A 22,527-nucleotide genomic window follows, 5' to 3' on the forward strand; every position below is an offset into this window, starting at 1 on the left:
GAGGTCAAGGCTCGATACCCTAGAAAAGGCCCTTAAAAATTTAGAGAAGTCAACTCTAGGGCCTAAGGGTCAAAAGTCCCAGGACAAGAAAGGTTTGGGTCACAAACCTAAGTCCCAAATGGTCAAGCCCACCTATCATAATGTTCCATTCGATTATGGAACAAAAACTAGGGCTAGGAAGGCCACCACCAAGGTCACAAGGGGAGTCACCCCTAGAGTTGATCTTGATGAGTCCCAAATGACCAAGGTTTTAAAGCCTAAGAGGGTCATTAGGAGGGTTGCTAGGGAAGTTATCCCTAGTGAATATTTAGTGAACCCAATGAGCTCAAATAGGTATTGGGTTCCTAGGAGCATCTTCTCTACCCCATAGATGGGTTAGAGAGTGTCAACTCCAATTAGAAGGGTAGTTAACCCAACTTTGAGGAAATTGACACTCAAGGAGCATTTTCAAGGTTTTGTGAGCCTTTGAAAATGAAATGGAATAATCGTTATCATTTACTCCTTGGAAGAGTAAAATGTGCCATTATGGAAAAGAATGATTTTAATTGGCACAATTTGGGAAAATCTAGAGAACTCTCGAGGAAGAATGAAACATGCCAAGTTTTGAGGATAAATTTGATCTTTAAGTGGCATGAATTAATCTAGAGTTCAAGAAGTGTCAAAATTAGGATTTTGGCATTTTAGGGCAATCAAGGGTTAAATTTTAGGTTAGCAAAGTGGTTAAGGATACTTAGATAGGTAATCTAGGTATATTTATTTATGCTAAATCTTGCCATGATTGATTGTCCTCACATGTCATGACATCATGTTTAGTTTTATTATCATTTGAAATGTCATGATAATGCTTAGGCTAGTTTATATGTCATGCTTTATTTAAGTTTTCAAACTTTATGCCATGACATCATGACTTTGGCACATGTTTTCATTTATGATACCATCTTATGCCATGTCATCATCTCTTGCATTAATAATCAATTAAATTGATTTAAGGATGAAAAACACATTTTGATATTGAGATCAAATTTGTGTTTAGAAAATGCATGAGACCTTAGTCTAAGATACCTAAACTCATATCTCACATCAAAATTGACTTGGATGTGTTTGATACATCTTAGATGTGTGTGAGATATTAGGATCATGAGTTAGGATCAAGGTGCATAGTTTTTGTACCTAGATGAGCCTAATTCAAGAAAAGGAGGATCATAGGGAAAGCTTGTGTACAAGTCATGTACATATAGCCCTAAGATTGTGGTCCCAAATTAAAGGGTTTGAAATCATTTCAAAATTGTTTTGAAAAATCTTGATGAAGCTTTCCTAGTGATAGCATTCATCATTGAACATTGTGATACAAAGTTGACTTAACTTTGAATTATTTCAAAGTTTTTGAATTTTGTATCAAGATTTGAAAATGGAAGTTATTCTCATAGAAAACTATTTTTCCATGATAGTATATGTTATGAGGAATGTATCCTCAAAATTTCACATTTTTTCGAATTTTCTTTTTAGGAGTTTCTGAATTTCCGAGAAGGGAAATCGAAATCTGATTTCAGAGTATGGATCGGTCACCGGACCGATCCAGGAAGTTCGATCGATGCGGTGACCGATCGGTGGCATCCATGCGATCGTTGAAGCGTGGATCGGTCGGGACCGATCGGGATTCGATCGGTGGGACCGATCGATGCGTGCCGCTTCGATTTTTCAGCTGTTGTCCGAAATTTCACTGGAAGTTGGGTTTTGTGGATTTCTAAGGTTTGGAACTCTCAAAGACATTGTTGGTGCAATGGTCAAGGGGGAGTTGACCTCTAGGGGAGTCTTACCTAATTGTCAAGAGGAGTTGACTTTTAGGGGGAGTTTGTACTCCTTAAGACTCTTGAGGATTAGTGATATGGGATTATCACTAAGTTGATTGTTGAGTTTAGTATCAAAGGGGGAAATTAAGAGTTTCAATGAAAGGTATGGGACTTTCATTAGGAAGAAACTCTTGACCTTGATACTCTCCTTTGTCTTTTTGATGTGTGTCAAAAAGGGGAGAGTATTCATTGGAGAATTATTGGAGAACCCAAGTTAGGTTATCGGGTTAACCTAAGCTAGGGAAAGAATGTCAAGGAATGTTCAAGGAAGAACATTGGAATTCTTTTTGATGTGTGTCAAAAAGGGGGAGAATTATTGGAGAGCCTAAGTTAGGTTATTGGGTTAACCTAAGGGGAGAATGTCCAGAGAATGTTCAAGGAAAGAACATTGGACATTGGAAGATGATTCAAAACCTAAGTTAGGTTATCGGGTTAACCTAACTTGATTATGATTTTGTCAAACATCAAAAAGGGGGAGATTGTTGGTGCAACCTTAGGTCAAGGTTGACCTGGTTGACCCGACTCGAGTTGACGTGACTCGAGTTGTATTTTGATGTTTGACTTGGGGAGATTGTCGGTGCAACCTTAGGTCAAGGTTGACCTAGTTGTGTTGCATGTTGATGTTTGACACTCGTGAGAGAGTTCTATTCTTGATGTGGGACAAGAATAGATGTTTGGGAGATTATTGGTGCAACCGTAGGTCAGGGTTGACCTGGTTGACCTGATTCGGGAAAAGTCCAAGTATGGAGACTTGGCACGGAAAAGTCCAAGTAGGGAGCTTGCGAAAAGTCCAAGTATGGAGACTTGTATGAAGTCCAAGCAAGGAGCTTGGCACGAAAAGTCCAAGTATGGAGACTTGAAAAGTCCAAGTATGGAGACTTGGCATGGAAAAGACCAAGTATGGAGACTTGGCACGGGAAAGTCCCAGTGAAGCCAGGCGGTGGGAAAGTCCTAACGGGATGTTAGGCAGTTGGAAAGTCCTGGTGAGTAAAGCCGGGCAAGGAAAATCCAGATGGATCGGGGATGATCGGACTTGGTGTTGGAAAGTCCAAGTAGGTCAAAGGATTGACCGGACACTTGGCGAGGAGTTCTAGCAGTCAAGGAGTGACCGGATGCTAGGGATGAAGTACCAATAGGTCGGTTGACCGGATATTGGTTTGGAAGTCTTGGGACTTGGTTTGGGCAAAACCAAGCTCGGATCGGTCACCGGACCGATCAGAACTTTTCTCGATCGGTCCGGTGACCGATCGGTCATGCTAAAATGCTGATTTTCGATCGGTCTGGTGACCGATCGTAGCAAACAGAGGCGAAAAGAAAGCGGTGATCGGTCCACGCCGATCATGTCATCTTTGATCGATGTCGGGGACCGATCAGAGAGCGATGTCGCGGAAGCACGCATCGACCGATCGTACGCACGAAGGTTACGTAGACTAACGATCGATGCGGGACCGATCGACAGGCCTGATCGGTCCGTAGACCGATCAGGGTTCTAGCGTTGCGATGCAGCGGCTAGTTTCTTCGTCTTCTTCGCGGTATAAAGGGGTCGAGGGCTGCTGCGCGACAACTTCTTCTCTTCTTCTGAAAGTTGTGCTCTTGAGCTTTGTTGAGTTCGAAGCTTCGTGTGAGCTTCGCTGGTTTCCTATTGTTGTAGGCGTCGCTTGAAGCTGCTTCATCCAGTCGAAGAGAAGGCAAGTAAGCGAAGGTTTTACAGTTGTATTGTATTTTGCTTCTTGCTGTATACTCCTTCTTGTATTGCTTTTGCAAAACTTTGTGGCGAGGTTTCTCCACCCAGAAGGAGTGATTATTAGCCGGTTCTCCGGGGACTCATCCACCGACGGATTGATAGGGCTCGTCCACCTTACGGACACGCCGAGGAGTAGGAGTTTATCTCCGAACCTCGTTACATCGATGCGTTGAGGTTTGATCTTCTTGTTTTCGTTTCTTGTTCTTATTTCCGCTGCGCTAACCCTAGTTTGTAGAAAGAAACGCGAACGATTTGGGGCGGCTATTCACACCCCCCTCTCTAGCTGAGTACGAACGATCCTAACACTTGTGGGTGGAGAAACCTCGCCACAATCTCTTTGCAACAGCAATAAGGAGTACAACAGTAGAGAAAGCAAACAAGAACAATTGAAATGTAAAACCCTTTGCTTGCCTTCTCATTGCCGACTGGAATCCTGATGAAGCTGCAACTTCTCGGATCCAAGCTCAGCTAGAAAACCAGCAGGAAGCTCACCCGAAGCTTCGGCAGCGAGAGCTCTGCAGGAAGAAGAAGAAGCAAGCATTACTGTACAGGCCCTCGAACTCCTTTTATAACCTGCGAAGAAGACACAGAAGAAACTAACCGTTGCTACGCAACGGCTAGGATGTGGACCGATCAGGCTTCATCCTGATCGGTCACAAGACCGATCAGGCCCTTCCCTGATCGGTCATGGACCGATCAGGTCCTTCCCTGATCGGTCCCATGACCGATCAGGCCCTTTCCCTCCTTCTGATCGTCTCCTTCTGATCGATCACTGATCGGTCTACTGACCGATCAGATAAGCAACAGAATGCTTCTGTTTGGTTACTGATCGGTCACCAGACCGATCAGATAACCCAGCGTATCACTGGATCGGTCACCAGACCGATCCAGGTTTAGAGCTCCCAGCCCTAAACCCTACTTGGTCCTGAGAACGAGCTACCGAGCCCTCTCTGACTTCGTCCGGTCCAGAGAACGAGCTACCGAGCCCTCTCCGACTTCGCATGCCAAGCTTCCATACTTGGACTTTTCCCATGCCAAGTCTCCATACTTGGGCTTTTCACGTGCCAAGCTCCCTGCTTGGACTTTTCCGTGCCAAGTCTCCATACTTGGACTTTACCCATGCCAAGTCTCCATACTTGGACTTTTCACCAGATGTCTGGTCAACCTTGACCCATCTGGATTCCCCTTGCCTGGCTTCACTCACCAGGACTTCCAAACTGCCTAGCTTCACTCACTAGGTCTTTCCCCTGCCTGGCTTCACTCACCAGGTCTTTCCCAATTGCCTAGCTTCACTCACCAGGACTTTCTCCAACTGCCTGGCTTCACTCACCAGGACTTTCACTTTCACCTAGCTTCACTCACTAGGATTTTCACCTGGCTTCACTCACCAGGATTTCCCGACTGCTTGGCTTCACTCACCAGGACTTTCCGAACTGCCTGACTTCACTCACCAGGACTTTCCGAACTGCCTAACATCCCAGTTGGGACTTCCCAGTCAAGTATCCGATCAACCTTGACCTACTTGACTCTTCTTCATCCAACCTGATCAGACCCTGACCAGTATCTCTCCGCATGGACAACTGCACCTGCATTGTCCATGTCTACATGTCTTCTTGTATTGTCAAACATCGAAACCATGACCAAGGTTTACGCTTGGTCAACTAGGTCAACCTTGACCTACTGGAAATTGCACCAACAGATTGAACATTGGGATCGGTCGACCGAACCCCCAAGCTAGCAGATTAAACTTCCAGAGATTGAACCAGGCTCGACCAGAGGATCGGTCGACCGAACCTTGGGATCGGTCGACTGAACCAAGGATCAACTTCGGCTGGATCAGGCTAGGTTGATCGGGTCAGAGAAGCTGATCGGTCGACCGAACAAGGGGATCGGTCGACCGAACCGAGGATGAGACTTGACCAGATCGAAGCGGAGTGAGCGGATCGGATAGGAGAAGACCGTCTGATCGGTCGACCGATCCACCTCGGGTCAAGCCGAAGCTTGGGGATCTGGATCAGCTTCACAGAAGCTATAAAAAGGAGCCTCAAAAGCAGTTGAAAAGACACTTAGAACAGAACAATCTGTGCTCTTCCGTGCGCTGCTACTAACGCTCCAACAACGCTCTGCTACTCCAACGAATTAAAGCTCCAAAGTTCTTTGTTCTTATTTCGTTGGTATAGTTTTTCTTATTGCACTTAACTGTAATTCAAATTGTAATCATCTTCTTCGATATTATAGTTGTTGCCCACCGAAAGCGATCAACGATCGCGGGCCTTAGAGTAGGAGTCGCCCTAGGCTCCGAACCAAGTAAATTCTTGGTGTCCTCTATCTTCTGTGTGTTTGTGCTTATTCCTTTTATCTTTCCACTGCTTTAACTCAATACGTTTTTAAGATTTCGAAACATGTGAAATAGTCACGAGCGCTATTCACCCCCCCTCTAGCGCTTTCGATCCAACAAGCACAACATACAATGACATGAAAAAGAAGAGTAGTAATATATTTGACAATCTCTGGACTATCCGATTTTGACTTTGAGTTTCGTTGAAACCTTAGGTCGGACCGACACCTACTGTTCCCTCAACCGAGAACACATCCTCATTGGATCTCTCCTCTAGTTGCTTATCTTTACTTATCATTTATGGACTTAGTTGACCTTGATTTTTTGACCCACCAGGTCTTCCTGTCAGATGCTCCATCTAAATTTTAGTCAATCGTCTAGTCCTCCCTGACCTGACTATACTTCCTACCAATTGTCCAGTCCTCTATAATTCAGCTGGACTTCTTGTCAATCGTTTGGTCCTCCCTAACCCGACTAGACTTTAGCCTGGTATGTAATCTCTATTAAATCTTTTAGTCATGCATACTTGGTGAGTGGATTAGAACACAATATTTAATTCTAACCATTTGTCATACATCAAAACCTGAGTTTGATCGTTAGTGTAAACTGCACAAACACTCTATACTTTAAATTTCTAATTCTGTATTTTCAAATATTGTTTTTAAACACTATAAGGGGTTACTCTGCCTCCGACCCTTGTTGAAGAAGAAGCTTAATAGTGCACTTGATATTGCCCTAGATTAGCAACTACCTAAGTTGTAACCAAGTAAATCCTTAGTCTCCTTACTCTCTTTGTTACATAGAAAGCAAGAGATATTGTAATTTAAATTTGTAGGTTACTCATCCCCACCTTTAGGCGGTCTAACGATCCTAATAGCTACAAACATGTAGTAGCTTCTGTAGTTTCTGCAACATAGCTACCGATAGTTTATGTTGGTGTCGTTAGCACCAATGATCAAATTTAGGTTTTGATGAATGATAAATAGATTAATTAGATGTTATGTTTGTCTAACATTTTTACTAAGTGTGTAGGAGATGACGGATCTAGAGGACATGACACCAAGTTGAAGTTCAAATGTTTCATTTTGGCAAGAAGTCTAACTAGGTCAATAAGGAGATGTTCGACCTAGTCATACCAGCCGCCAGACGATCAAAGTCGGCTCTCTTCTTCTATCCAGAGGGGTCAGCCATTGGGTCTGGAGTCGGGACATGTATATGCTTTGACTCGTGAGGAGACACAACGAGCTAGAGGATCTATTATCCGAGGTATTATTTCAATTTATAGTATTCTTTCAAATATATATCAGATGTTAATAGTTCGCATTTATTTATTTCTCCCGAGTTTGTATGCAAGATTGGGAGAGTTCCAACTCTTTGACATTATAGATTAGCAGTATTGCCACCATCAGGTGGAGTATTGATGTCAGATCAGGAGGTCAAGAGCTGTCTTTTAAATTTCGATAGTCATATCCTTATAGTGGATCTGTAGGTGCTAGAGATAACTGAATTCAATATTATTTTAGGTATGGATTGGCAATCAAAAAATCATGTCATTGTCGATTATCGAGCCAAAATAGTAACTTTTCAATCCTTAGATCAATCATCATGGAAATTTATTGGAATCAATGATCGATGGATATCTATTATCTCAGTTCTTCAGGCTCAACAGTTGTTGGCTCGGGGACATAAGGGATATCTCTTGTCTTTTGTGAGTTCCAATATAGATATTTTTATCCAGCTTTTTGATGTCCACATAATTTGTGAATATCCCTATTTTTTGAAGAACATCCTGGCTTGCCACCTCGACGACAAGTAGAATTTGCCATTGAGTTGTTTCCTGACACAACTTCCATATCGAAAGCTCCATATCGAATGACACTAAGAGAACTAGAGGAACTAAAGGTCCAACTTCAGGAGTTGTTCGATAAGGGTTTCATTCATCCCAGTGTTTCACTTTGGGGTACTCCAGTTCTATTTGTTAAGAAAAAAGATGGATCCTTAAGGCTTTACATTAATTATAGGCAGTGAAACTCTGCAACTATTAAGAACAAGTATCCTCTACTTATGATAGATGATTTGTTTGATCAACTTAATAGTACTTGTGTGTACTCAAGGATCGATTTAAGATCAGGCTATCACCAGTAATGAGTTAAAGGCATAAATATTTAGAAGACTGCCTTCCGTACTCGGTATGAGCATTATGAGTTTTTGGTAATGTTATTTGAACTTACCAATACTCCTACAACTTTTATGAATCTGATGAACTGAGTATTCATGGAACATTTAGACCGATTCGTTATTGTCTTTATTGACGACATTTTGGTATATTCTCGGTCAGAGGAGAAGCATGAACAACATCTCAAAATGGTTTTAGAAACCTTATGGAAGGAACGCTTTATGGGATTTCTAGGACATATAATCTCTAGCAAAGGGATTTCAGTGGGCCCCTAGAAGATTAAAGCGGTTGACCAATGGAAACAACTAAAGTCAGTACAAGAGATTCACAACTTTCTTAGATTAGCTGGGTACTATCGGAGATTTGTTGAAGGATTTTCTAATATTACTACACCTTTGACCTAGTTGACTAGACAAGTTTACTTGATCTAAGGCTTGTGAAACAAGCTTCCAAGAACTCAAGAAAAGATTGGTGAGTGCTCTAGTGTTAATTATTCCCTCTGGAGATGATGGATTCATTCTTTACATAGATGCATCTATTCAAGGATTGGGGGCAATTTTGATATAGTATGATCGAGTAGTAGCTTATGATTCTTGTTAGCTAAAAGATTACAAGAAGAATTATCCCGTACATGATTTAGAATTAGCTGTCGTCATTTTTACCCTTAAGATTTGGAGATATTATCTCTATAACATTACCTTTGAAATATTCACCGATCACAAAAGTCTGAAATATCCTTTCACGTAGAAAGAGTTAAACCTTCGACAAAGAAGGTGGATGGAGTTCCTGAAAGACTATGACTGCACTATCAACTACCATCCTGGTAAAGCTAATGTGGTAGCAGATGAATTAAGCAGGAAGTCTAGAGGAGTATTGTCAACTCACAGGGTGACAATTACTGATCTAGTCAGATAATTTTTAGAGTTAAATTTAACTGAAGTCGGGCAAATACAGCATGATATATTGGTCTCCTTAATCACACGGTCCCCATTTGTTAAGCGAATCAAGGAAGCCAAATGGAAGATCAGTATCTCAGATCTATAGTTAGTGAATTGGAGTTAGGCCCCAAGCTAGAATTCTCATGTGATATGGGTGGATCTCTTTGGTTCCGAGGCAAATTGTGTGTTCCTGGGGTACATCCTGTTAAGGAGGATTTCCTTCGAGAGACCCACTGATTGAGATTTGCAGTCCATCTTGGTGGTACTCAGATGCATCAAGATTTGAGGCGATCATATTGGTAGAGAGGTATGAAAAGAGATATTGTAGATTTTGTAGCTCGATGTCTAATTTGCTAACAAATTAAAGTAGAACACTAGAGACCAACCGGGTTACTCCAGACGATTGCAGTGCTAGAATGGAAATGAAAGCATGCCATTATGAATTTTATCACGGGGTTACCAAAGACCCAGAGGAGACATGATTCAATTTGGGTGATCGTCGATTGATTAACCAAATCAACACATTTCTTACCGATTCGTAAGACACAATTATTGGATAGTCTAATAGAGTTATATTGTAGAGAGATTACTAAACTCCATGATATTCCCCTCAATATTATTTCTGATCGAGATCCACACTTTATTTCTAGATTTTGGCAAAGTTTCCAAAAGACATTGGGTATCGAACTGTGCTTTAGCACCATTTTTCATCCTTAGATTGATGGGCAGTCAGAGCGCACTATCTAGACTCTGGTGGATCTTTTATGTGCTTGTGTATTAGATTTTTGGGGTAGTTGAGAGGATTATCTATATTTGGTGGAGTTTGCTTATAATAACAATTACCACTCTACTATTCAGATGACATTGTTTGAGGCACTCTATGGTAGAGCATGTAGACCTCCTATCTTATGGGATGAGGTTGGTGAACGTCAACTCTTGGGCCCTCAGAGTGTTCAACAGGATGCTGAGCTAGCACAAACTATTAAACAAAGACTATTGATTGCTTAGAGTCAACAAAGGAATTATGCAGACAGAAGACGAAGAATGTTAGAATTCACAATCGGTGATCACATATGTCTTTGTGTTTCACCCATAAAAGGAGTTAAGATATTTGGGTTGAAAGGGAAGTTGGCTCCCAAATTTATTAGGCCTTTTCAGATCCTTAAGCAGATTGGTGTTATTGTATATCGACTTACCACTAGATTTTGCAAGAGTGCATAATGTCTTTTATATTTCTATTCTACAGAAGTATGTTTTGGATCCAACACATGTCTTGAAGGATCTTAAAGTTGCCTAACAACCTGATTGCGACATACAAAGGATTCCTTGTTCATATTTTGGATCACAAAGAACATCGGTTGCGGAACAAATGCATCAACCTCATAAAGGTTGGGTGGCAGCACCACTCCGATCAAGAAGTAACTTGGGAGTGTGAGGATGATATGCGCACCAAATATCCTCACTTATTCTCCTTAGATAACAATGCTCCTCAATTACTTAAATTTGAAGACCAAATTTCTCTTTGTGGGAGAGAATGTTAATTAGTATTAAAAAAAGGATCCCCCCTCTCTTTTCTGCTTCTCTTCAACGTCAAACAAAAAAAAGAGATCGCAGCAACCCCCTCTTCTTCTCCAACACAAGTCCTTCTTCTCCTCCATTTTCACCAACAAGCAAGAGGAACTCTAGCAACAACCCTCCCTTCCCTCTCTTTCTATTCTCCCTTGTTTTCTTTCTTTTGGGCAGTAGCCACAGGAGCGCATAAAAACTCATTGGAGCTTGCCGAAACCTCCAGCAAAGAAGGGAAATGCAACCTAGCTGCTACTCCCTCCCAACAACAAGTGCAAACAGCCCTTTCTCCTCTCTTCGCTCTCTTAGTGTTGCGATTGAGCTCATCAGAGCTAACAAATGTAGTCTCTTCTCCCTCATTTGTCCAAGAGCGCGAACTCTTCTTTTTTCCCAGCAAAAGCATCATCTTCATTGTTGTCCCTTTTTTTCTTTTCCAACCAACAACTACCAATAGCAGCCCTTTAGGTGCTACTAACAATGGCCTCCATTCCTTATAGGTATATTTCATTTTAAGTCAATATGTGGTTAGAATGGGTAAATAATTAGATAGTAATGAAGGTCTCTTTTAGGAATGTGAAGTGGTACGAGATATCTAGATCAAAAATAATAATCTATCGGCTCTGAGTCATAGATAACGTTTAGATCTTATGTCATGATTTTTATTATTATTTGAGTATTTGAGTTAGTGTTGTATTATACATGAAGATACGAGTTCGGATGGAGCATGATGACTTGCCGACATGCAAAGTGTTTGTTGTACATGAAGTGGGTAACTTTGATCCTTTGACTCTTTAAGCATTACCTTGTGCATGAATAAATATATATATATATATATATATATATATATATATATATATATATATATAACGGTTTTAAAATGGGGATTTAAATGATATTTAAAATAATTAAATTGTTAGAGGGTAAATAATTGATATTAGTTCCGATTTATATGTGAGTTCATATGAGATTAATATGAGAAGGGTTGTTTTAAAAATTAAACAAATATTATGAATTACTCTTTCGTTGATATCTATTTTTTTACTTGTTTGACCTTCCATACTCTATGCTTGTTAATATTCTACCTGTTGATATTTGTAACTTTTTGATTGATAATTTTTATCTATGAAACCTGTGATGATACATAAATGAATTAGTATATTTATATGAAAAGTTGCCTTAAATTGGTCATTTAGACTAACCAATAAGACATGAACTTAGAATGAAACAATGATGGTAAAAAGGATTAAAATAAAATAATCAAAATAGTAATGAAGAAGACTAAAATGTGAAAACTATAAGCCTAGTTTTATACCAGAGCTTTATACCTAAGTACTGGACCACCCACATGTTATTGTAGCAGCGCGGTGGCTTGCGGTCTAGAGTACCTAACCATACACCCAAGGTGTGATGGAGTAATGTAGCTCTCGATCAGTGTTTATTATGCTTTCAACCGATGAGGGCTGGTAGCTCGTACGTCAGATAACATATGCGATAGTATTATATTCTGAAGAGGCTTTAGCCTATACATATGACATTACACTCTTATGATATTAGCTCTAGTGATTCACTTTTTAATTGATTTATCAAATTTAGACTATTGATATACATGTTGATATTACCATGGATGACTTGTATACTAGTTGATTAAATAATAAGACTGGAGAATTGATTTTAATTGATGATAAAGTAAAAATTCTAAATTTTAATATAAAAATATTACTTGATTATAGATGATGATAACTTAATATGATTGATACGGTGCATGATAGTGGGGTTGGGTAGCTGACGTGGTCGGAAGTCAAGCCCGGGGGGTGGTCAGAAGTCAAGCCTACGAGGCGGTCAGAAGTCAAGCTCATGTAACGGTCAAAAGTCCGACCTATGTGGAAGTCAAAAGTCCAGCCTACGTAGAGGTCAAAAGTTCAGCCTATGTGGAGTTCAGAGGGTCAGGCTATAGGATAGTCCTGGTCAGGCACAAGGGGCATTCTGGAGTTAAGCCTACGTGCTGAGTATGAACTCAGAAGCCAAAGGATACACAAACCAAAAGCACACAGGTCAGGAATTATAGACTTGCGGAGCAGGACAGTCGGGCCAGAGCGTACAGGTCGGGATGTGCAAGCCAAGGATTACAAAGTAGGAATTATAGACTTGAGCAGGACAGCCGGGCCAGAGCGTACATGTCGGGATGTGCAAGCCAAGGATTATAGGGCAGGAATTATAGACTTGAGCAGGACAACTGGATCAAAGCGTACAGGTCGGTATATGCAAATCAAGGATAGCAGGTCAGGATTTACGGACTCGCAACACAGGAGATACAAGGACTAAAGTGCACAAATCGGGATAGTCAAACCAAGGATGACAGGTCAAGACTTGCGGACTTGCAAAACAAGATGCACGGACAGAGCGTTCAGGTCGAGATATACGAACCAAGACTCGCAAAGCAAGATACGCAGAGCCAAGACACAGGATGCGATGCACAGGTCTAGATTGGTGGGACAACGAACAAGCTAGGGAAGGATACAAGAAGGGCAGGCCTGAGCCTACAGGCTATCGAGCACGATTTACAGGTATGAAGACCCAGGTTAAGATTAATGGACCAGAGCTAACAGGCACTACGCGACAAGCAAGCCAGAGAATCGTAACAATCCGTTAGAGAATAATCATCACATGTCAGGGAATATACTAATGGTTTGTGGCTCGTTGCCTCCGAATCCCTGCTCAGACCTATAGAAAGATGTCACGCGTCATTCATCGCCAGACAAAGCCTGACACCCGACATTCCCTGGCATTCGTTAGATTCTGGAAGCATCTACTGCCATATAAAAAGGGAGGTTTAATTTTGTCTTTATGTAGGTACGCTCATTCGTCAATTCTCATTCGTCTTTTACTTTTTGTCTTTTCACTGTGCTTCTAGGGAAAAAGTACCTGACTTGAGCGTCGGAGGACCTGATCCGAGGACTTTTTCCCTGATTCTTGGTCTCTAACATGAGGCGGCTCGTCTGAGTGTGCGTAGGACCCGCGCTTCATCATCCCCATCATCATCCTTCGTCATTCGCATGCATCGATCTTTCCAGGGGGTACCCAGTCAACCAGACGTCTCAGCGACCTTCCGTCAACACCGGCGACAGCCCGACTAGCCTCTGTCCGACTCAGCTTCCGGACGGGATCAATGATTATACATATATATTTATGTATAAATGGAAAATTTTAAGAATAATTTAAAGTTGTAATAAAAGATTATGTTTTACTCTACTTTTTAAAACTTTTTAAACAAGATTAAATTAATGCACATCTTTAATTACCCACTTAGTCATTTTACTTACTTTCTATATTCCTTGGCCTATAAAAATCATTTGATTTACTTTTTATATTCCTTGGCCTCCATTTTTATAGGCACAAGATCTTTTTGATACTATAAATGGTCTGGCTTTATTGCTCAAAAATCTTGACGTGTTGATTCTTGGTTTACTTTAATTTTGTTTTGTTGTATTTATGTTTTATTTCATGTGTCGTATTACTTTTATAGTTTTATCGTCTATGAAAATGATGATATTTATAAAAATTGATAAATTTCCTGGTGATTTTGTTTAGATGGTTTTTATGGTTTTTTATATCGTACTGTCACTAAATGAAGTATCGGGAATTATACTCGACCCTGAGATATGACAGTAGAATTCGTAACAGTTAGCGGGATCATTCCGACTAACCATGGATACAGCCAATTGGACACCTCGTAAGAACATCCTTAGTAATCACATCATCATTTCACAGACATCACTTCATTCTTCTTTGAACTTAGAAGATAAGGAGTGAATATCTCTGTCTAATAAAACACTGGATCTTCATTAATCATCACATCATTCATTTCACTGACGGCTCCCACTCTGCAAATATGGTCGTTCTGCAGCAAGGGCAGTAAGAGCTGGTCTCCAGCCATGGTTGGGCACAGTTCCAGTGGAACCTGTGCGCGCAAGGCAGGTGCACGAGGATGTCCCCGGTCTTGTACTCTTCCAAGCATACCGCGCAGTCAAACTGCTCCGGCGACGTCCACCCCATCTTGCTCCAGCTGAACTTCTTCTTGCTGTTCTTGGAAGAGTACACCTCCCTCTGCACATTGCCAGGGATCTCGTGCAACTCTCCCTGCCCCTCGTTCTTGCTCTGCTCCATGCTCCCAGCACTGTTATGTCTGCCAATCAAACATTTCTTGAGCTCAACGAAGATGCAATCGATCGAATCCAACAAAACCATACCTTCTGATCTTTAATCTGGCATCCAACCTCTCTTTAGCTTCCCTGGCGATGTGTCCGAGTGCTTCATCATGGAGTTCTTGGTTCAAGATGCTCCTTTTCTGATATATAATACGACCACCACACGTTAACTGACGAGAAATTAAAGATCCTCAGGTGAATTATTGATCAGCCATACCGTGGTTTTCTCATGTGCTGTCGTGTACACGCTAAAGGATGATCTCCTTGTCGCATCAGTCGAAGGGCCGCCGAGGTGGAGGCGTCTCCGGCGAGCGTATTCAACCCCAGGGAGCATTCCTGCCATGATCATAAATCCGCAAGAGATAAAAACAAACGGCAAGAAAATCCTGTGTGCCCTCAATCTTTAGTCTCTCCCTCGAGTCTCAACTGCCCTTCATCAACCTTCCCTCAACGACTAATCTGGATTTTACCAGAAAGGCAGACTTCTTCATCGATGTGGAATCCATGAGGGCGCTTCTGGAGCAAGCAGACGACCACGGGAGAGCTGGTGAGAGGTTCTATAATGGAGGCCATGTAGTCATATGGCAGACAAAGACAAGGGGGCCTTGAGGTTCCGGTCGTTTTGATCGATAGCAACCTGCCATTAATTTGTGTCCCATCCCATGGCCAATGCTCGCACCGTATCGAATTTCATTGTCCATCAATTGCCTGTCTGGCTGGCCTCTGGCCAAACGCCATGCCTCCTGATACAAGCAAAAGGGGTTTAACGCAAGGAGAAATTTTTAATGAGATTTGATGGTGACCATAAGAAAAAAGAATCCGAGGAGAAGAGATTGTGGAGAGGACACGCCATTCCTGTTAATTTGTCTGGCAGCGGAAATTATTAGAAATCATGTGGGCAGCAAAAACCAACAGGTAGGAAGAAATAGTTTATCCTCAACGTATCAGCTTCGATGTCACAATTTGTGAAAGAATTATTGTATTTGCAATTCTAGTGGCAGACTCCATCAATTTCTTAAAGGAGAGACAGAGAAATAGAAGGAAACATATATCATTTGGAATCCAGCAACAGGAAAGATCGTTGGTTAATGGCCACAGAATTCCAATGTATCAGGTTCTGCAGATTGCGTGTTCAGCAGAAAGGTTTATGGTAAATGACGAAGGCTTTGGCCAGTTCATTCTGCTATAAAAAATCATAAACAAGTTGAACAAAAGCTAAGATAAGCTGTGATTCTTACATCTGAGAAGCGCCCGAATTTTCTATACCATAACATAGATGTCTTGCAGAGAAAGATGGAATTTTTTAATCAAGGTTGTTGGATTTACTCCATCAGACATTGTTAATCATCTGAAGATTTTAGTATTAGGTTTGGAAAAGACGTTAACTCCTAGATTTCAGTTTATGGGCTTCCTAAGACAAGCTACCAGCTTCTTTCTTATCACCAGGACATTTTTGCAGAGGCATGTTCTTCCTTACAAAGATAAACTACACAAACTGTTTGAAATCTTGTGAGCTGTAGCTGAGTTTGAGGGGAATTATCCAAACTGTGAAAGCTTTGATATCGAACCAATCTTGTAGTTTTCTTAAGGTTTACTGTATTGTTGTCACTGACATATCCTTGTATTCTAAGAATTTTTTTACCTGAGATTCTTCAGGTTTCACTATAACAAAAATGATTATCCGTGACGCGCAATTATGCTATCCACAGTACACACGTTGCTCAACTGCACATTGCACACTACGTTTAAGATTATTCACAGTGCGCACTGAGCATTGCGGTTAAGAGTATTCGCAGCGCTCATTGCACGTTGCTATTAAGAGCATTCACAAAGCACTACACATTGTGGTTAAGAGTATTAGTAGCATGCGGTGCACACTACAATTAAGAGTAATCAATAGTATTCGCAACACGCGCTGTACGTTGCGGTTAAGAGCAATCAACAACATTTGCAAAGCGCAGCACATGCTACGAATACGATTAATCAAATATCCCATACAGATACTGCACATATTATAATACCACGTACATATACCACAAACAATTATAATATCACATACACATAATTATAAAATCAAAATTAAAATAATTATAATATCACATATAACTATAAACACCACACTTAAGTAAAACAATCCAAACTAGTAACAAAACATTCACATAGTGACATAATTTTTTTCGACAAAAGAGTTTATGACTTTAAAACAAGTAGAATATATTGTTGGTGCAATATCCCTGGGTCAAGGTTGACCTGGTTGACTAAGCTTGAGTTGGCTCAAGCTTGAGTTTTGATGTTTGAGTTTCGATGTTTGACAATACATGGAGATTACATATGCAATCGTCCGTTTGGGGAGATTGTTGATACAATTTCCCTTTGATCAAGGTTGACTAGTTAGATGTGAAGAAGAGTCAAGTAGGTCAAAGCGTTGACCGAATACTTGACTGGAAGTCCTAACTAGAGATTAGACAATTGAAAGTCCTGGTAAATGAATCCAGACAGTTGAGAAATCCTAGTGAGTGAAGCTAGGTGAAAGACCTAGTGAGTGCAGCTAGGTAGTTGGAAAATCCTAGTGAGTGAAGCTAGGTGAAAGACCTAGTGAGTGCAGCTAGGTAGTTGGAAAATCCTAGTGAGTGAAGCTAGGTGAAAATCATGGTGAGTGAAGCCAGGTAGGTGAAAGTCTCAGTGAGTGAAGCGGGGCAGTGGGAAAATCTTAGTGAGCGAAGCCAGGTGAAAACCCTGGTGAGTGAAGCTAGGTGAAAGTCCTGGTGAGTGAAGTCACGCATGTGGAAATCCAGGTGGGTTAAGGTTGACCGGACACATGGTATTGAGAAGTCCAAGTAGGTTAAAGGCACTACAACAAAATCGCTCATAGACATCGGTGGAACAACAACGGTTTTAAGCAAAAACCGATGTCTTTGAGTATTTTACACCAATTTTTCTAAAAACTGATGTCTATGAGCACAGATTTTCGCTCATAGACATCGGTTTTTTAGCTGGTGTCTATGAGCGCCCTTTTTTTTTTGTTAATAGACACCGGTTTTAATAGCGGTTTTTAAAATCCGATGTTAATGAACCAAAAAATAATAATTTAATTTTTTCACCGACCAAAATTTACAACATTTCAGAAAATTCCCTCCAAACCTAAACCAATATCCCTTCTCTCAGCCTAAACCTAAACCTCAGCCTCATCTCCATCTTCCCCTTCCGCCGCCTCGCCCTCGGAGATCTCGCCATCGCCGTCCCCTTCGTCTGCAAGTCCTGGTACCGCGCCTCCCTCGACCCTAGCTACTGGCGCCACCTCAACTTCCGCTCCCTCGATTTCACGCCCTGGAACCCTTTCTCCCGCGCCTTTGCGCTCCGCTACCGCCTCCACTCCCCCCTCTCCTTCTCCGCCTTCCTCTCCATCCAAGACCTCGCCTATGCCTCTGTCAAGTGAGTCTACGCCTCCTTCTGGTTTCGTCGCCCTCATCGCTCACTACCTGTTCGACGAATTTGCTCATCGATTATTAGCGCAGATGCCTGAGATTGAAGGCGCTGGCTTTGCCGGACAACCTGATGCTGGAGGACGAACTTCGAATCCCGGAGCTGGTGTGGCGGTGGAAGGATCTGGAGCATCTGGAGATGGAGACCAAGCCCTCCTCGTTCCTGGAGGCGGTCGCCGAGATCGGCCGTAACTGCCCCGCGGTTCGTCGGGTTGAAGGTGCGCGGGCTAATCAGGCTCGAGGACGCCAAGGCTTTGGCGCGGTGCCTGCCGGAACTGAAGCACCTGGAGTTGAGCAAGTCCTACTTGACCAAGGACGAGCTGTTGGTGGTCATCGGCGGCTGCCGGAAGCTGGAAACGTTGACCGTAAAGGATTGCCTCGGATTCCAGGCGGACGACGAGATTCTGAAGCTGGTGTCGCGCATCGAGCGGTTCGAGCACGAGGGGTCGACGCTCGTATATTCTTACACCTGTTCGAACATTGGTAGTAGGTCCGCTTTACAGGTCTCTTTCTTTTTATCTACTTTAGATCCGTAATTCGTAGCCAAGGGGTTTGATGAGATTCATACTGTGAACTATAGAATTATCGAGGGTCACAGTTGGAACTGCACTTGAGTTTCTTTCTGTTCCCTCAGTCCCTAAACACGACCCTGTCTTCGCTTTCTCTTTATCTTGCAGTGTGTTTAGAGAAGGAGAAAGAGAGAGAGGATAAGTGAAGTGAAGTGAAGTGAAGGGAGTGTTGGGACCTTGACGTCCGCTAGAGGGGGGTGAATAGCGGCTCACCCAAATCGTTCGCTTCCTACGTTTTTAGCTTGCGCAGCGGAATAATACAAAAATAAACAAGCTAAACAAAATACAAGACAAGAAAGAATGCAAACCAAGCTACACGATCATTTACGTGGTTCGGAGATAAAGCTCCTACTCCACGGCGTGTCCGTAAGGTGGACGATCCCTATCCGTTGGTGGATTACTCCCCGGAAGACCTCCGGCTAGCTCAAACTCCTTGTGGGTGGAGAAACCTCACCACAAACTCACCAAGACCTCTTGGACACAAGGAAAACTCTTGAGCACTTGTAGACTACTAATTAGACCTTAACCAAGTCTAATTTCGTCAACTCAAACCAAGCTCCCAAGCTTTGGTTTTATAGCCGGCGGGTTGAAAACCCCGCCTACCAGTCGACTGCTAAAACATGCAGTCGACTGCCCTCTGTGGAAATTCGACCAGTGTCAGCCCAACGACTCTCTACCAGTCGACTGCTACAGTGCATCAGTCGACTGCTACAGTGCCCCCGTTGACTGCTACAATGCCCCCACATATTTTCTCCCGAGTACAATCTCTCATGCGTCCTCGCCCGACCAACATAGACCTAGCCTTCTAGCCTCCTCCATCAGCCTTGTGTCCCTCAGATGCCTCCCCATCCTTCACGTCTTGCCTTCTGAAGCTTCCATCTGCCTTGTCATTATTGTCGGGTTTTCCTTTGCCAAGAGGTCGTGCCTCCGGGACTTCATCCATTGCCAAATCACACTTGGACTTACATTGCCAAGACTACATGCTTGGACTTACACTGCCAAGATTCATCCTTGGACTTTCCTCCTTTGCCAAGATCACACTTGGACTTTCCTTGTATCATCCACACTCACAATGCATATCAAATACAATAAAAAACTCAAACCTTTGCCCAAACATCAAAACCTAGGGTCACTAGATTGCTCCAACAATCTTCCCCTTTTTGATATTTGGCAAACCGTTTAAGTTAGGGAAATAATATATCAATACATATGCAAATCAACACATGCATAAATCATGGAACCTAATCCTAGGCTCCCCCTTCACCTAAGCCCCTTGCATTATTTATGGAAACTAAACTTAGGCTCTCCCTTCACCTAAGCTCCCTCTTGAGTTAGGATTTCTTGCAAAGGTATGTAGGTTTCCCACTTAAACCTAAATTTCTCCCCATTTACAGTACATCAAAAAAGAGCTCCAACAATATCCCAATTATCGGACTCTTTGACCTCTAATGACCATAGACATCATGTATTAATTTCCCATAAGATTACATACATGTTCACCTCTCTTTTAGTCATTTTCTAGTGCTGAAAAACAATTTTAGACTGTATCAGTCGACTGCAAGAAGTACCAGTCGACTGCCACCATGAAAATGAGCTTACAGAGACATTCTGTGCTCGTGAACAGTGTTACCAGTCGACTGGTAACTGTACCAGTCGACTGGTACACTATTCATGAAAAAATCAGTCTTTTCTGGCCAACTTCAGAATTGCGCCAGAAATTCCACAGACCTCCAAAAATCCCAAAATTTTGTGGAGAGGTCTATTATATCAATATCTACTTGGGAAAAATATATATAAAAATATATCTATCACCAATCCCAAGATTGACACAAAACATAAAACTAGCTAAAAAGTTCAATTGAACCTTGACCTAAAGTCCTAGTTTTGGCTTCCTCTTGATGTATTTGCCCATACTAAACCATAATGCATCACTAGCATTAGTTTATATGGCATCTATATATCAAAAACTAATTTTCATGCAATATGAACCCAATTTATATTTCTATGCATGAAACTCAACTCAATTGTGCCAACCCACTATGTTAGAGACTTAAGTCCGTCTCCTAACCACTTGGCACATTTGATAACCCATCTACCATGGGTCCCAAAGGCTCTTCCTAACCTTAGGAATCTTAACCTTAGTCACCTCCCTTGGTGACTCATCCACTATAGCTAGGTCACTTCGATGCACCTCGGGTGACACTTGGCCTACTAAACTCACCTTCTTAACCTTAGACACCTTGTCTTTGATTAATTTCTTCTTGTCCTTAATCTTGGACACCTCATCCTTGCTATAATTATATGCTACCCTAGCATATTCCTTCTTATTGGCCTTGGATGACTCTCCCTTGTCCTTGGCAACACCTCCCATACCAATGTCATGTGCTACCTTAACATTTGACGTCCTTTTGGTCTTGGAAAAGATTTTTATGTTTTAAAGGAGTAACTCCCCCTAAAAACATGGTTAAACTTCTATTATTGCACCAACAATGACTTGGGGTTCCTAAATAATTAGGAAAGCCAAAACTTGAAGTTTTGAGGTTAAAAATTCAATGATGAAACTAACCTCAACCGAAACTTCACTTTGGTTTTTCTTAACCAAATCATACTTGTTTTCATCATGAAAACTCATGTAGACATTATTTAGAGTATACTTTATCAAGGAAAAATAGTTTTCTATGAAAATACTTCATATTTTCAAAGATTGACACAAATTTGAAAACTCTTGAAAATTTCAATGTTTTCTCCTAGTTTGTGTCTAACTTTCCAATGATGATTACTATCAAAAGATAGTCTTCACCAAGGTTTTTCAAAAGTATTTTGAAATCATTTTTAAAACCAATATCCAACCACGTTCTTTGAGCTCAATGCACATGACTTGTACATTAGCTTTCCCAATGATTGGAAGACACATAACTATGTGTTTTGATGAACCTAAAACTCAACAAGATGCACTAGATCAACATCTTGAGTTTAGTTCACCATCTTAACATCTCACTTGTATCTAACGTGTATTAAAACACATACAAGTCACCTTATAGTTCTTTGTGAGATGTATATTTGGTCTTGCCCTAAACTAAGGGATCATGCATCTCTATCTAGGCATTGTAAAATCATGATCATCCATCTAGGATGCCACTTGATATAATCCCTCTTGTTGGGATATTTACCATTTATAATAGATGCCATTTGTCCTTAAATAACAAGGGAATTAAAGTAATGCATGATGTTACATGGCATACATCAAAATAAGCAATTTTCAAAATGAAAAGCAAGCTATAGCTACATGATGTATGTATGACATGACATGGTATTTTTATATTTTCATAATAAAATATGAATGCTAAATATAAATATGATGTCATGACATATGATAGGCAAACAAAACATGGCAAGTTAGCATAAATAAAATTTACCTAGATTACCTATCTAAGTATTCTTAACCCTAGCTAACTCAAAATTTAACCCTAAATTGCCCATGATTTTCCATGAAAATGCCAAAACCCAATTTTGACATTTATTTTTCCTTTCTAAATTTGTGCCATTTTAACTTAAACAAATTTCTCAAAGTATGGTACATTTTACTCTTTCCAAGAGTAAATGAAATCAAATTAAAACTTAGATTTGCCTTTTACCTTTTAAGAAAATATCAAAACCCC

General features: G+C 41.3%; 1 protein-coding gene across 1 annotated transcript; it reads right to left on the reverse strand.

Moving 5' to 3' along the window:
- Positions 1–14,280: 14,280 nt before the first annotated feature.
- Positions 14,281–15,806, reverse strand: LOC121983225 (probable E3 ubiquitin-protein ligase RHY1A). The gene is made up of 3 exons (XM_042536178.1): positions 15,035–15,806; positions 14,860–14,957; positions 14,281–14,795 (listed from the first exon to the last, which is right to left on the reverse strand). The coding sequence occupies exons 1-3, from the start codon at positions 15,164–15,166 to the stop codon at positions 14,471–14,473; spliced, it is 555 nt and encodes a 184-aa protein (XP_042392112.1). The 5' UTR covers positions 15,167–15,806; the 3' UTR covers positions 14,281–14,470.
- Between the last annotated feature and the right edge of the window lie 6,721 nt (positions 15,807–22,527).

The sequence above is a fragment of the Zingiber officinale genome, chromosome 5A, assembly GCF_018446385.1.
Source record: "Zingiber officinale cultivar Zhangliang chromosome 5A, Zo_v1.1, whole genome shotgun sequence".
NCBI lineage: Eukaryota > Viridiplantae > Streptophyta > Magnoliopsida > Zingiberales > Zingiberaceae > Zingiber > Zingiber officinale.

Bases quoted from the DNA above. Each gene is read 5' to 3' on its own strand.
- LOC121983225 (XM_042536178.1), bottom strand. From the start codon at position 15,166: ATGATCATGGCAGGAATGCTCCCTGGGGTTGAATACGCTCGCCGGAGA. The intron at 14,958-15,034 runs GTATGGCTGATC...ATTATATATCAG, and splicing joins CAGCACATGAGAAAACCACG to AAAAGGAGCATCTTGAACCA. The intron at 14,796-14,859 runs GTATGGTTTTGT...TTTGATTGGCAG, and splicing joins GCCAGATTAAAGATCAGAAG to ACATAACAGTGCTGGGAGCA.